General features: G+C 42.1%; 1 protein-coding gene across 1 annotated transcript; it reads left to right on the top strand.

Annotated features, from left to right (window-relative positions):
• The first annotated feature begins 1,004 nt into the window (after window positions 1-1,004).
• NPY (neuropeptide Y) lies at window positions 1,005-14,405 on the top strand. The gene is made up of 4 exons (XM_006138369.5): window positions 1,005-1,285; window positions 1,937-2,124; window positions 9,000-9,080; window positions 14,121-14,405. Exons 2-4 carry the CDS (start codon window positions 1,937-1,939, stop codon window positions 14,143-14,145), a joined length of 294 nt encoding a protein of 97 aa, XP_006138431.2. The 5' UTR covers window positions 1,005-1,285; the 3' UTR covers window positions 14,146-14,405.
• Window positions 14,406-16,489: the final 2,084 nt, after the last annotated feature.

Here is a 16,489-nt window from a genome sequence, read left to right as displayed (position 1 = left end):
CAGTAGCCACTGCCATGGTCCAAGGAAGTTCGAGTATTGGTGTCCCCTGGAACTTAGAGGGGCCCAGTGTTTCTGGCATTACAGAGCTTACTCCCATTAGGTGGTGAACATCCTGTGCTGTGGAAGAGACATAAGACATACTGAAAAAAGTCATGTTTACTCTGGAATTCCATATGGGGAATTATATTAGTAGAGCTATAGCTGATCAATCTCCCTGAGCCCCCAAGGCTTCTTGATTTTGAGGATACAATATCTGGGTTTGTGGCTACAATTTTGTCAGGATCCAGGAGCCAAATATGGATTTTTATGATGCAGTTGTATATGGAGGTCTGAGGCCTTTTGGTGTAATAAGAACAATTCATCTTGCTCTGTATATAAGCACTGAAATTTTTGAACTTGGGTGACAAATTGGCTATATCAGCAGTGCACGTTGCCAGGTGTTTTATTTTTGGGGTGTTTTTTTGGGGAAGGGGGGCATGATGTTGTGCCAGGATGCATCAGAAAGCAGGTGGCTTGGTTTTGTTTTGGGGTGTAAGAGGCCTAGCTCCACCTATGTTCTACTTATGCTGTAAAAGTAGAGGATTTGCGCAAAACAATGGCTGTATGTAGCTGGCAGGATTCAGGTGGAAGTTCGAGGGCATTCAAACCACCCTTGTGCCCACATGTACAATTTTTATTACTGCAGTAGGAGCAACTCCACCTCAGTTAGGTTTTGGAATCTGGGGGGCAGCTGCCCAAAAAGAGGAGATCCAGTAAGACAGCGGGTTTGCACCAGCCTTTGGGACTGCCTGTGCCACGGGCCAGGGCTTTTTCTGGTGCAATAGGAGCAGCTGCAGTTTTGACAGTGCAGTGTGGGATTTTGACACGAAAACCGGGAGGCTCCATCCGGAGCCAGGTAGCCTCAGCTTCCCCCTGTTTCTGCGCGGGGGAGGTGCCCGGTGGTGGAGGCGGGTGTGTGGAGCGGAGGGCTGGCTTGGGAGCTCTCCGAGGCGTCAGCAGCCACCCCGCTCTCCCCACACCCCCCTGGAGCCCCTATGCCGGGGAGGGGGAGATGTCAGTGTCAAGAGGCAGCAGCAGCTTCTGATGCCAATCCCGGGGCAGGGCGCAGGCAGCGAGGGGATTGGAGTCACCGAAGCGTCAAGCGTGATCGCCCGAGGCCCCTCCTGCCTGCTGGGAAAGCCATAAAAAACCCCGGCGAGGCGCCCAGCCGCACACTGGAGAGCCGAGCCACCGGCACCAGAGCGACGCCGAGCAGAGCGCAGGGAGAGCCCGTCTAGAGCCCGCCGTGAGTACCTTGGGGCGGGCCGGGGGCTCTCACCCAGGGCCGGGGAGCGCTGCTTTGAGCCGCTCGCCCGGAGTGTCCCGGGGCGCCGCTCGCTCGGCGCGCGTCTCCCGCCAGCTTGCGGGACACCGGCTCATCTCGCCGCCAGGACGGCGCTGCTCCCCGCCTTCGCCCCGCGCCGCGCCCGCTGCTTCCCTCCTGCTGTGCGGAGCCTCAGGCCGCTTCAGGGCGACCCGGGCTCGGGGGCCGCTTCCAGCGGGGGCCGGATCAGCAGCCCCCTGGAGCGGAGGGGGATCAGCCCCTCGCGCCCCTGCCGCCCCAGGACAGCGCAGTGGCTCCGGGCTGGGTTTCCCTCCCCGCTGCCCTGCGGCTGGGAGGCGCCGCTCTCCCGCCAGCGAAGCGGCTGCAGGTGCCCGGCCGCGCGCCCTGGCCCGTCCCGCGCTGACAAGTGCAACTTCCCGGCGCCGGGACCGAGCCAGCGCGAACCTGCCGAAAGGCGGGAAAGGGGCTGGCGGGGCAGAGCCCGCCCGGCAGCAGCGGGTCCGGGTGGGTGGGTGGGTGTGGGGGGTGCCCGACACAAGGGGCCGCCGCGGGGGCTCAGCCGCCTGCCCTGCCCTTTCACGCGCCTTTCTCCCGCCTCCGGGCGCGACGCAGATGCAGGGGACCATGCGGTTGTGGCTGTCCGTGCTGACTTTCGCCCTCTCGCTGCTGATCTGCCTGGGGACGCTGGCGGAGGCGTATCCCTCCAAACCGGACAACCCTGGCGAGGACGCGCCCGCCGAGGACATGGCCAGATACTACTCGGCACTGAGGCACTACATCAACCTCATCACGCGGCAGAGGTAGGCACCGGGCGGGGACGCTGGTGTGTGTGTGTGTGTGTGTGTGTGTGTGTGTGTGTGTGTGTGTGTGTGTGTGTGTGTGTGTGTGTGTGTGTGTGTGTGTGTGTGTGTGTGTGTTGGGGGGGAATCACCGGGCTCACCCACGTGCCGCATCTCCCCTCCAAAAACAAACCCGGGCATACGTTTGGTCCAGGCTCTGCGCCCTACTCAGCGCTCTTTCTCTGTACACAGCAAACACCTACAGGCGCTATACAAGCTGTGTGTGTCTCTGTGTGTGACTGTGTCCAGCTCCCTTAGCATCTCTAGCTCATGAGTCCCTATACACCAGCCAGGTGAGCAGATGGTGAAGGACGGGCAAGGCTGAGATCAGGCACCAAGGTCCAGCGGTCAAGCATTCAGGGGGCCAGCCCCACATTTTAATGGGTAAATGGGGTGCCTTCTTGTTCCTCTGGGTGCCCCTTCCTACATCCCTTCCCCGCAGGCACCAGTTACCACTGCCAGCAGGGGTATGGGTACTGCAGTGTGGGAGTGGTGAGCAGGCACAACAGCAGAGAAGATACAATGCCTCAGTGGAGTTCTGAGCACTTAATGAGGCACCCAAGAAAACCAGTAATGGAGGCAGAAATGTGATAAGGGTGGATTCAATTTCTGTAGCATTCAGCCCCACCACTGTATTATGAGATGGTTCCTATTTGGATACAGCACATGGGTTGTATGTAGGATGGAGGTAAACGGTGGCCTCCAACGTGAATAACGTAAAAAAGGACTAAAAGGAGTAGTTGAGTTAGTCTGTAACTGGAAAAACTTAATAAACAATGAATAGTCTAGCAGCACCTTAAAGACTAACAAAACATGTAGATGGTGTCATGGGTTTTACTCACGAAAGCTCATGATGCGATCTACATGCTTTGTTAGTCTTTAAGGCGCTGCTAGACTATTCGCTCCTTAAGTAATAAAGGACTGGTGGAGTGGTACCAATATGGACTCTAGAAGCTGGTCTCATCCAGTCTTGTCAGATTTTAACACAAAGAGTTTCCACGGCTAGGAACAAAAGTCATAGGATTTTATTTTATGGCGCGAACACAGGGTGGGAGGGAAAGAGGGAAATGAAACATAAACTGATGGATAGTAAAAAAACCAGGACTATGTAGCACTTTAAAGACTAACAAGATGGTTTATTAGGTGATACAGTGTGTGAGACAGGAAGAGAAAAAAATCAGAACAATTTCACACTTCTGTTGCTGCTACTGTGTCTTATATGGTGTTTATCTAGAGTGACTGACAGCTCTTATTGTTGCTAAAGAACTGTAGTAATTCAGAAATCTTTTGTTTTGACAGCTGCTTAATACACCAATCACTTAACAAATAAATAAAAAGTGCATTGTGTCAGCAGCCAAGTCTGTCCTTCCCTAGAAAGGTTATCTAGGAATGGCTCTGACTTGTTCACGTTACTGCAGATGTGTGTGGTGAAACCTCAGATTGAAATGAAAGGTAAAATTACAATGTCAAATCCCTTTATTTGGGGGCGTCAGTCCAATTTAGTTCAGCTGGCTAATAGAAGAGAGAGCTTCCTCTGAACCATGCGTCACCCAGAAAAGCCCATGCTCTGATAATTTCTAATCTAGGTTATTGGAACCTCCTCTGCTGCAGTTTTGCTTTCCTCCCTCTAATTCACATAAAATGCAAATGCCAAAATTTTCTCTCCTTTTCCTCCTGTCTCTGTCATATCAACTGCCTCTTCCTTCACACACCTGAGCTCTACATTATTTTCCCACCTCATCTCTCATATGGCATTTCCCAAATACTATTTCTTATATCATCTGGTTTATTTATTAGACCAGTGACTCAACCTTTGCAGAATACTGTACCTTTTTCATTCTGATTTGGTTGTGTACTCCCGACTTTCATCTCACTTAAAAATTACTTGCTTACAAAATAAAACATAAGAATACATAAGAGTCACTGCACCTTAATACTGAAAAATTGCTTACTTTCTCATGTTTACCATATAATTGTAAAATAGACCATTGGAACATAAATATTGTACTTACATTTTGTCTGAATGAAATTTTAGGTTGTACTGATTTTGCTAGTGCTTTTTTATGTAGCATGTTGTAAAACTAAGCAAATATCTAGATGAATTAATATATCCCCTGGAGCACCTCTGTGTACCCATAGGGGTACAATACTCCTGCTTGAGAACCACCGCTTGAGGCTATTTCAAATATGGTTCTAGTTTTAAAAGTGACTGTGTAAAAATGGCATCATCTTAACAGATCCACTGCTTGTGTATATATTATATCCCTATTTGCTTCCTTTAGTTACAAAAATAAGATTTTACTCCTATCTCTTATACATTTAGTTATGCAAAGTCAGTATAGCAGAGGGAGAGAGGGAGATTCCATTCTGGTGTGCACGTTATAAATAGAATGGTGGCAAGTAGAGGGGAAAAATCATTTTACTTTTAAATGGAGTGCATTTGTGTTGGAGAGTCAATTGGGTAGTTGAAAGATGACAAATATGGAACCCTACAATGCCAGTTCCACAGTGGACCACACGGTAGAGGAATGGAGGTCCAGATAGGACTTAATTAAAAAGATGATGCACTGTTTCTCTTGTTCAGTGCATTAACTGAACTGAAACAATCCATGGCAACAGGATTGCATTTGGTTTTAATTTAACTCATGCACATTTTGTATTTCAGCAATTATAGACAATTGTGTGGAATAAATAAATGTCTTTCAGCTCTGACCTAGAGCCTTGAGTAATATTCAGTATATTCTAGCAGAAGTGTCAGTAATTTTCTTTCTCTCCAGCATTTATAGTTTTCTCTTACTCATGATGAACAGCCTCACAAAAGTCAAAGATCTCCTGTGGGACCTTTATTACATTTTACTTAGTATTAGATGATGATTTTCAGGGCCTCGTTCTGATGAGCTAAGGAATGAGAGGACATAGCTACACAGCAAACTAAGCCTTTGTAGGATTTGGGCATGTGTACTTAGTTTTCAAACGAGTGTTTGAATATACGCTCTGTATTGTAAATACTATGTTCACATTTGTAGCCATACTGCAAATGGTAGGGCTTGAATTTGAGTGACAGCAGAATGCAGGCTCTGGGCCACCCCATTATCCAGGGGTGGGCAAGACAGCTTCCAAGGGCCGGATCTGGCCTGCCCAGCCGGTTGATCCTGCCTGTGGCTGCCCTGCCACTCCCCCACCCTCAGGCCAATAGAAACCTGGGGATGGGAGAGCATGCAAAATCTTCTACCCCCCTCCTCCCTCCAGGTGTTCAAAACAGCTTGTGGTTCCTTCCAGGCACCGCATGCTCCTACCAGGACAGGCGCAGGGGGTGAGAGACTTTGTGTCCTCCTTCCGCCTGCAGGCCCTGATTGGCGTGCGCGTGGAGGGAGTGCGTGAAGTCTTCTCCCACTGCCAGGGATGCATGGCGCTTAGAGAGAACCACCAGCTGTTCAAAACAGGGGGGCAAAGACTTCATGTGCTCTCTCACCCCCAGGCCAATCAGGGTCTGTGGGCAGGGGAGCATGGGAAGTTTGCCGGTGCAACCTCTTCTGCCAGAGGCCCCACCACTTCAGAAATTTGTGAAGTAGCCCCCCCTTCAAAAATCATCGCCCACCCCTGCCTTGGCAGGGTTCTAGGAGCACCAAGTCCTTTCATCAGACTGATTTGTGTGTGGATGGAAGGAGGCTTTGGCTCAAACCTCAGTTAGTCTGGGCTTAGTGTGAAATGTAGACATGGCCAGAGAGACTCCATCAGGGAAGAAGAGAATTCTGGGCAAACTCATCACTTCTCACTTGACCAAGTTACCACCTCTCAGGGAGGTGGATTACCTGCACCACTAAGTGAGCCCCTCCTGTCAGCGTAGGTGTTGTCCATGCTGATTAGCGTTACAGCAGTGTCACTGCAGTGGTGCTACTGTAGCATTTCAAGTGTAGAAAAACCCTCAGCCTCACACCTTCCCCTGTGGATATGGAGCCATCATAGGCCCATACGTTTCCAGATTTTTCCCATTTAACAGCTATATCATGTGAAAAAGAGCCTTTCTTATATGAAGATTGTTTTGATAATGATAATCCATCTTGCAAAGTTCTGAGGACCCTCAATCCTTACTAGAGGTGCTGAACACTTTATAGGATTTGAATCCCAAGGCCCAATTTTTCAAAAATGGCTTTCAATGCCCAGTGCCACATACCAACGACCTGGTTGTCACAAATATCGAGTGCTCATAATTCCCCTTGACTTCAGCTGGAGTTGTGAGTTATCTGCACCTCTGAAAAGCAGGCCTCTATGTCTAAGGATATGTCCGCACTACAAGTGCTTCGGTGGAATAACTGCAGCTATGCTGCTGTTACACTGTTCTGTGATGGAAGGGTTTTCTTCTGTTATTAAATGCATCCTCAAAAAAGGCAGTAGTTAGGTTAAGAGAAGAATATTTCCATTGACCTATCTGCATCTATAGTTAGGGTGACTTAAACATGCCCTGTGCAACATAGTTTTTTTCACAGCTCTGTGCTAGATGGCTAGATTGACCTAAGGGTTAGGAGTAGAGGAGGCCTCAAATTTGGCATCAAATACTACTGGCCACTTTTTGCACTTTGATATTTAAAATATTAACACTATTTGATGGCAGTGACTGTTGAAACATTTTCCACATAGCAAACAGTGGGTTGGGATACCGTCACTGAAAAATCTCTGAATTGTGCAAGAGTATTTTTTCCAAATCTATATCTTCTCTGGTGTAAATACTTTTGAAGGATTTCCTCTTTTGTGTTCAGCCCTGACTTCCAGTTCAGTTCTCTTGCCGTTATTCTATTCTGACCGTAAAAGTGCTCTTAAGCAATAGAAACTACAAAACTAAGGCGTACACCTGAGCCTTGAACATTTAACATTAGAGGAATTTGCTTTCCTGTTTAGTCCTTTTCCACCAAGGCTGATTCTTCAGTCAGCACTCCATTCCATGATGGCTTAACATTATTCAGGACATAGACATCTTCTGTACGGCAGGGCAGTACAAGGTGTTACCCATGGTCTTGGATGCAGGGAGTTTCAGGGATAGTGTCAAGTATCTCAAAATAAGAAGCCTCTTCATGAATCTCAGACATGTTTCCTCTCTTGCATGGGACCCTCCTCACTCCTTTTGCAGATAAATTTCTCATTGGAATCCGTAGGAATTTTGCCAAGCTGTGGGCTACTGAATTCAGTTTTTAATTTGTTAAATCAATTTCTTTAAAACAAATATTTTAATCAGGGAAATTAGATTCCTCTCTAGGGGGATTCCCAATCACATCCATATTAATTGAAGTAAGTAACTAGAAACAAGTTCCTTTGTGGTGATGGAGCATAATAGGTTTGATTCAGCATCATGCTTGATTGAATTACTGTAATAGCATTTCACTGTGTGTGGCTGGTTCTATTCAGATATACATTTTCAGTCAGTTTATATAACAAACATTTGCTTCCAAAATGTGAAACTGATACTTTGTCTTTCTAAAGCATAGAAAACATACTAAATTGACCAAGACAGTGCAAAAAATCCAGTCATTAATATAAAGATAGTACATCAGCCTTTTCCATATTCATATATCATGGTAAAAATACATACACCACATAAATAATGTCAAAAAGAAAAAAGAATGATTTGTTTTAAGGTTGCTCTTCTGCAATGTAGCTGAACCCATTGGAGAGACATTTTAAAGCCAACTCTCTTCAAGAGCACCAGGATTTCATCCCATTCACATAGTAATTCTTTGGCACTATAATTTTACTGTCATTTGATGTATATATTCATACATGTAATAAACCATCATCTTTATTTCTTTACAGTAAAGGAAGTGGTTTCCTGTGGTTACCATTACTATTATTAACCTAGTGATCCCAGACAGAAATGGATTACCTGTCAAGCTGACTATTCATTATTGATACTGTTTTCAGGAATAAGAAAAAGGGCACATCCCTTTACAGGAAATGGGCTTTGGGATTGTTATTTCTGGATTTTTTTTAATATGGGAATAGAAGCACAGTTGTAAAGTTTACTAGTAACAATGATCATGCCTAACAACGATTGTCATACAATAAAAAACTCTGATTCATAAAACAATATCTATGAAGACAAGAAATGACTAGTTTTGAGTTTGAGTAGCGCAAGTTTTGAGTCCCCCATTTAATACTACTTAAGGTGCCTGATTTTCTATGGGTCTAAAAATTAAAGGTGCCTGATTTTCCATGGGTCTAAACATTTTTTTGAAAATACGTCTCCCTTTAAGATATCTCATCTCATGTTACAAGTCACTTTTGAAAATCTTGGTGTATATGTACGGTAGCATAATGCAAATACGTCTTATTTTGTATTCACTATGCAGTGCAGATAGTTTTTGTAAATTTCTCAGTGAATTTCTGATGAAAATGCAGCAGTATCCAAAATTGTGCTGGAACTGAACAAAACAAACCCTTCATTGCATTCGTAGAAATGGATCATAAGCCTCATATTTCAATTTATTTCCCTTTCCCTCACTTGCATATCCTCCTGCATAGAAAGTGTGAATGTAGGATATCTGCTAATACCCACCAAAGAAAGAAATGTTAGAAATATCTGATTTCTATTATGTACATGGTAACAGGTGATTATGGAAAATATTTCTGTATGATAGGTCATAATTCTAATTATGGACATATGAGAATGTGCCACAATGGTTACAAATATTATCAAACTGGGTTCAATTAAACACTTGCTAGAGAGTTGCCTTTATTTTTGCCCTATACAATTTTACAATAAAGGTTTGTATGAACATTGCAAAGTTAGTGTCAATTTTAAGTTGGAGATATGAAAAAATAGGTAATATATTTTCATTTAATAGATATGGAAAGAGATCGAGTCCAGAGACACTGATCTCGGATCTTTTGTTAAGAGAAAGCACAGAAAATATCCCAAGATCTAGGTAAGTATAAAAGTGCTTGTGATAGCTTTTATTTCTATTTTAAATTTAGCTATTCAATAAATCATTTAGTAGGCAGAAAATATGTAAGCAGCAAAAACTGGATGTCATTTTATCTATATCTTTTTCTATATCTATCTAAACAAATAGAATAATTTTTGCATTATTAAAACAACACAAATGTCTTAGGAAAATAGGGGCTATGATACCAGATCAGATCATTGGTCCAAGTCAAGTACTGTATCTTACTTTAAACATCGGGAATCTGCTACTGCCAAAAGTAAGGGAATACTTCCCATAATGCACATACCTTATTGTGAAACTCTGAGCAGAATTCCATCTTATCTCCTAATGATGATTCAATTACATACTGAAACACGAGCCATGTTTTCCTATTAACTGTTAATTTCCTTAGTTTTACTTTTTCTCTCTGAAATACTGGGTTCTTTTAAAGTATCTTTAGGTGGAAAAATGCATGGATAGATTATATATATGGCCCTACCAAATTCATGGTCCATTTTGATCAATTTCATGGCCATAGGATTAAAAATTTAAAAAATAATAAATTTCATGATTGCAGCTATTTAAATCTGAAATTTCATAGTTTTGTAACTGTAGGAGTTCTAACCCAAAAAACAAGTTGTGGGCTAAGTACCCTCTAAGCTGTGTGGCCCTGTAACTTCTCATTAAGCCCGACATGCTGGCTTCTAAACCCAAGAGTTCAGGTATGCAGTGGGGAGAGATGCCTCTTCCCAAAGCTGGGGTGGCCAGGGAGAGAGGCACCTCTCCCTGAAACTCCACAGAGCTGCTATGGCCAGAAGAGGACAGTCCCTTCCTACTGGCCCCAGCAGGGAGCTGCCACCACTAGGGCAGCCATGTGCTGGGACTGGCAGAGAAGCGACCAGTAGCAAGCTGGGTACTAGACAGAGGAAGCTCTGTGCTCCTATTGTCTGGTTGTCAGTCAATGGGAATGGGGGTGGGGGTGCTTTCAGATGAGAGCAGCGCGTATGGTGTCCCATGGATCCTCACGCACCCCCTAGGAGCCAGACCTGTTGGCCACTTGTGAGGTGCAGCATTGTGCCCCAGGACATGCAGGCAACAGGCAGCCTGTCTTAGTGCCGCTGATCAGGAGTCATACAGGTAAGCAGTACTCCTCCCCCTCCCCACTCTGAGTCACCCCCAACCTGGAGCCCCCTCTTGCATCCCAAACTCCTCATTCCTGGGCCCACCCCAGAGCCCTCATCCCCTTCTGCACTACAGCCCACTGTCGCAACCTGCAGCCTGGAGCATGTATTCCAAAACTCTCGGCCCCATCCACTAGCCTGGAGCCTCCTCCTACATCCCAAAATCCTCATCCCCATAGAATCATAGAATCATAGAATAATAGGACTGGAAGGGACCTCGAGAGGTCATCGAGTCCAGCCCCCACCCTCAAGGCAGGATCAAGCTCCGTCTACGCCATCCCTGACAGATGTCTATCTAAGCTGTTCTTAAATATCTCCAGAGAGGGGATTCCACCACCTCCCTTGGCAATTTATTCCAATATTTGACCACCCTGACAGTTAGGAATTTTTTCCTAATGTCCAAACTAAACCTCCCCTGCTGCACTTTAAGCCCATTACTCCTTGTCCTCAGAAACCAAGAGGAACAAATTTTCGCCTTCCTCCTTGTGACACCCTTTTAGATATGAAAACCGCTATCATGTCCCCCCTTAATCTTCTTTTTTCCAAACTAAACAAGCCCAGTTCATGAAGCCTGGCTTCATAGGTCATGTTCTCTAAACCTTTAATCATTCTTTTCGCTCTTCTCTGTACCCTTTCCAATTTCTCCACATCTTTCTTGAAATGTGGCGCCCAGAACTGGACACAGTACTCCAGCTGAGGCCTAACTAGTGCAGAGTAGAGCAGCAGAATGACTTCACGAGTTTTGCTTACAACACACCTGTTGATACAACCTAGAATCATATTTGCTTTTTTTGCAACAGCGTCAACTGTTGACTCATATTCAACTTGTGGTCCACTATGACCCCTAGATCCCTTTCCGCCATGCTCCTTCCTAGACAGTCGCTTCCCATCTTGTATGTATGGAACTGATTGTTCCTTCCTAAGTGGAGCACTTTGCATTTCTCTTTATTAAACCTCATCCTGTTTACCTCTGACCATTTCTCTAACTTGCTAAGGTCATTTTGAATTATGTCCCTATCCTCCAAAGAAGTTGCAACCCCACCCAGTTTGGTATCATCTGCAAACTTAATAAGCGTACTCTCTATCCCAATATCTACATCATTGATGAAGATATTGAACAGTACGGGTCCCAAAACAGACCCTTGAGGAACTCCACTTGTTATCCCTTTCCAGCAGGATTTAGAACCGTTAACAACAACTCTCTGACTACGGTTATCCAGCCAATTATGCACCCACCTTATCGTGGCCCTATCTAAGTTATATTTGCCTAGTTTATCAATAAGAATATCATGCGAGACCGTATCAAATGCCTTACTATCAAAATAACCAGCTTCACTCCAGAGCCCACTCCCCCAGCCAAAGCTACACCCTCTTCTGCACCCCAAGTACCTTCCCCAGCCTGGAATTCCCTCCCACAACTGGAGTCCCTTTTAGAGATCTCACCCAAACCCGTGTGCAGAATGACTCTTGTTATGTGATATATCACGTACATATTGGTGCACATAACAGAAGTAATTCTGCATATGGACATTATAAATTAGAGAGAACGCTTGTTGGGCGGGGGGAAGGGGAGCAGGTCTTGCAAAATTATTGCGAGGGGTGGTTGCGGTATTGCTACCTTTACTTCTGGGTTATTGCTGGTGGCAGCCCTGCCTTCAACAGTGAGCAGCCACCTGCAACAGTGAAGGAAAAAGGATGGCATTTTATAGTACTCTGGTACTCTTATATCAGCACTGCTGCCTGCAGAACTTGGCACTGTCAGCAGCTGCCCAGATCAATGTTATTGCCACTCTCTTACTTCTGCACTGCTGCTGGCAGAGTCCTGCCTTTAGAGCTGGGTGCCTGGCCAACAGCTGCTACTCTTGAGCTGCCCAGGTCTGAAAGCAGTGCAGAAGGTTGGCAATACTGCGACCTCTTCCATCAAAATAACTTTGTGACCCCTGTGCAACTTCCTTTTAGATCCTCGATTTAAGAAACACTGGTCTCCCCCTGTAAAATCTGTGTAGCATAGGATAAAAGCACACAAAAGACCAGATTTCACAGGGGAAGACCAAATTTCATGGATCTTGACAAGTTTTTCGTGGCCATGGATTTGGTAAGGCCCTAATTATATACTGTGATTTTCTTTAAAATATTACTTTTATCAAGAGTTTTGTGTCTAATATTTTACAAAATGAAAAGATCACAAGTTGGTAAAATTTGTTTGGTGCCCACAAGAATATCTACATCTGAAAGCCCATGATCTGGCTATCTGATTTTACTACAACATTAAAAACAACATTGCAAGGTATCTGATTTTATTAAATGTGTTATTAGTATAATTTTAATTGCTAAGGAATGACATTATCAATGCAGAAGGCCAATATAAGATCTATGCATCACTGAAATGCCACTTAAACTTGAAATTCAGGAGAAAAACCAGAATGCTAACTGTTCAAGGAACGCTATCAGAGTTGTCAGCCTGGAGCTGCACAGATGTGGTATTACAATTCATGTCATTCCTCCATGTAATTTTTACACATAATTTTTCCCACCTCCAAAAATGCTACAATGCTTTATTCATAATAATCATTACTCACTTAAAGCTTATGAACAAAAAGAAGTAAATAAATACAATAAAGGACTGTGCACATGAAATGGAAGAAATTATAATGAAGAGATTTTAGTTTCATGGCCTCAGCAAGGTATTTTAAACAACAATAAAATTAAAACAGTCTAATTAATAAAAAATAAAAGCATTTTAAAATTAGTTCAAAAGTTTATTTATATATATATATATAAATTTCTTGCAGCCACTAAGAGATTAGATCTAGTTTCCCATGGCTATATCATCATCAGAAGGTTGCATATCATGTACCTGTTACTTCTGTTGTACCCAAAATTACTGAAGTATGAAGAAAACCCTGAATAGTATTCAGATTGTCTGAGTCACCTTGATATCACACTTTTACCAGCTATTAGAGAATCTCTATAAACGTCTTGTATTAATTGTACATATGGGGCATCTAAAGAAAGTTTCTCCCGTAGTGAAACGTTTTTACTAGATTTTTACAGAAAATATATCGAAAATAAATGTGCTGGGAAACAAAGGGAAGCAATGAGTTTAATACAAATGACTCTCTTATTAGAATGGTGCATTGTTTTCTTTTTTTGGAGCCTCTGTAAGTCATTAGAAGTCCTTACATTGTATGTGTATTGTCTTTTTTGTCTTGGTACGTTCTCCCTTTTTTGTGTCTCTGTATGCATGTAGTATAACACCAGGGTAAACAAACACTTTGGGCCCTCAGAATTTTCTTTAGCAAATATTGTAAACATCATTTATTTAAAAATATTAAGCAGGAATGCCACTGTAAGATTTTTAGCAATGGCTGCTACCTTTGGATTGAGTTCTTGAAAAAACTAAATTTGTTATATCATATTTTGTTAAATTCTGTAAGTCCTCTCTTTTAAAAATGTCTGTTGTGCTGCTTAATAAATATACAAATGTAACGATACTGCATGTTTATATCTCCACATACCAGTTTTCTAGCAGAAATGTGCTAAGTGTTAGCCACTAGCATAAAATTATTCTGCAATGGGTCTTAGAACTGTAAAGACACAGCATTGATATAGCAACATTTAGGGTCCAATTACATAACAACATGTGAGTATTTAGCCACTTGACTTCTATTACTTTTCATGGCAGTTGAACAATTCAATTTTCATACTGCACATTGGAAATGTATCCTATACTCTACTATCAGTATTAAAGTGAGATCATTTTATTATTTCTGCCTGTTAAAAGATCAATTATTTTAAAATCTGTTTGGTTCTATTACTAATCTTTTAGCAAAAATAACATGTTTAATGTGTCTTACAGGTTTGAAGACCCTTCTATGTGGTGATGGGAATTTCAACACATCGTCAAACTTTTCCTAGTTTTCAGTCCATACTTATTGCTATAAGACCAATCACAGTTTATCACTCCTCAGTGCATGCAGCCATTGTACTGAATTCTGTAGCATTTTTCCTTCACCATACATGTATATATTTATTTAAATAATTTATTTGTGCATTCCAAAATGTAACATACTAAATGAAAGACAACACTATTATTGGCATAGTAAAGATTTGTTTTAAACTATTAAAACTGAATTATAACCTCCCTGCAGTCCTAAAGTAGCATGTACCGTGATCATTTCACAAATACTAAAATAATACAGGTAGTTATGAAAGGTGAAAAAATTACAATACTTACCTGGGCCTTTAATTCAATTTTGCTGGACTGATTTAAACAAGCTTATTTATGTTTTGTAACATCCAATATATCCAACATGATTTAGGAAAATGAAGTGATCTGGAAAGTGTTTTTTCATTATCATCAATTGTTTATTACTTGAATTAACCTATATAATAAAATTAATAGCATTTTCAAAATACAAAGAGATTTAATTCTGGTAAATTATGAAGACTATCAAATTTAAACAATTGGAATCCCTTCCTTTTTTTTTTTTTTGCAATACACAAAGTGACAGGAAACTATAAAAATAATGCAATATGAATTTGGAAGTGTTGGAGAGTTAATAATTGGTTCCATGATAAGCTACCTAGTGAATGTTTGATATTTTCTTTGTGACACAAAGTTTTGAGTGACTGAATCCAACGCAAAGAGTTTTCCTAATTTTTGTCCCAGTCACCCTTTCCATGAGCAGAGATTACCTACATCAGGTAAAATGATATTTTCTTTGGTGTTTGTTGTCCAGATGTTCCATAAGTAAAATTCCCCATTTCCTTTGTGGGAGAGCTACTGAAGCTTATTGAGTTGAAAATAACTGTAATGGTTTAATTCAAAACTACTTAATGTTGTTACAACAGCATTTTCTATCCTCCTTCTATAGAGGGTTCTCTCATTGTCAGAGAATCAATGTAGAATGCTGTCAGTCCTTGGCCCTTGACATTTTAGCATACTTCTCTTTATTTATACTTCAGAGATGAATGTGTAGGTACTGTGTGAAAGAACATAGCTGATACTGTAAGTCAGAGAAAAATCTGCTTGGAAGTTTGATGTATAAACATTTAATGTCTGTTTTCCAAATAGTGTTATGTGGCTAAAACACATATATGTCTATACTATTTAAGTGGGTTTTTAATCTGTTTGTTACTGATACACACACTGGATGTGTTGTTACATTTTACAGCGCTGCAACATTTGCCATTTACTATATGTTACGCCTACTTCTGTGAAACATTAAAAACATATTCATTTAAAGAAAACACACAGATGGTATTTAATAGGCAAACTGTTTTCAACACCTACATTGTCACTTTATTGATTTAGACCATATATTTATGCCATTCTGGTGCATTCTTTACAAACATTGAATTTAATGAGATATATATTGTATTTACCTCTGATTTCTGTGTGTGTGTGTGTGTGTGTGTGTGCGCGCGTGCGCGCCTGAACAAAGAAACAGTTAAAGGAGGAGTATATACACAAGTTACTCACTCTATGCAGTCCTACCTAATTTTGTGAATTTTCTTCATCTTATGGAGCATAAACTTGTGTATAAAAGCTAGTGAGATCTCTAACATGTTACGTTTTATTTACCTTATTGTTTTAATGAGGTATTGATTATAAAGGCAAAGTAATCAAACAACATGGTGCTGAACGATATTATATATACTAATATGGTTCTTGGATTCTTTTCTCTAAATCTTGCTGTGTTCTCTCTGTTGCAAATTAAGCTCTTATAGTACGGAATGGAACTTGCCTTTTGAGGAACTGAGTCTTTATGTACCATATCTTCTTAATACTGAGAAACTGGAACATTCAAAATCAAGAGTCCGGCCCCTAAAATCAATCAGTTGGGTTTAAAATAATGAGCTATTAAATAGTAAATTTAGGTTTCTTTTGATTTTTTTTTATTCTGTAGAGTTTATGTTTTCAAACTTTTCCACAACCATTATGAGTAAAACCTATTTTTTTTATTAAAAAAACCCCCAAACCTGAAATTCATAACTCCAGAAGTCTGGGGCTTTAGGAAAATGAGAAATCATAATGAAATCGTTTCCTTGGGTTGTGGATTCACAAGAAATGCAGGATGGGACAAATAGGGAGAATTTATGCAGAAACTTGTCCATGTGGAAGGATGGAGGCAACTTGGGCTGAGGCAGGACCCAAGATTGGCCAAGCAACCAATAGGAACTGCTGCCCCCCCCCCTTATTAGACTGGAATCAGCTCCCCTACC

The sequence above is a fragment of the Pelodiscus sinensis genome, chromosome 2 (genome assembly GCF_052426305.1).
Source record: "Pelodiscus sinensis isolate ZL-2025 chromosome 2, ASM5242630v1, whole genome shotgun sequence".
Classification (NCBI taxonomy): domain Eukaryota; kingdom Metazoa; phylum Chordata; order Testudines; family Trionychidae; genus Pelodiscus; species Pelodiscus sinensis.
Note: the sequence above shows the minus strand (reverse complement) of the source record. Positions and strands in the feature narration are given on the sequence as shown.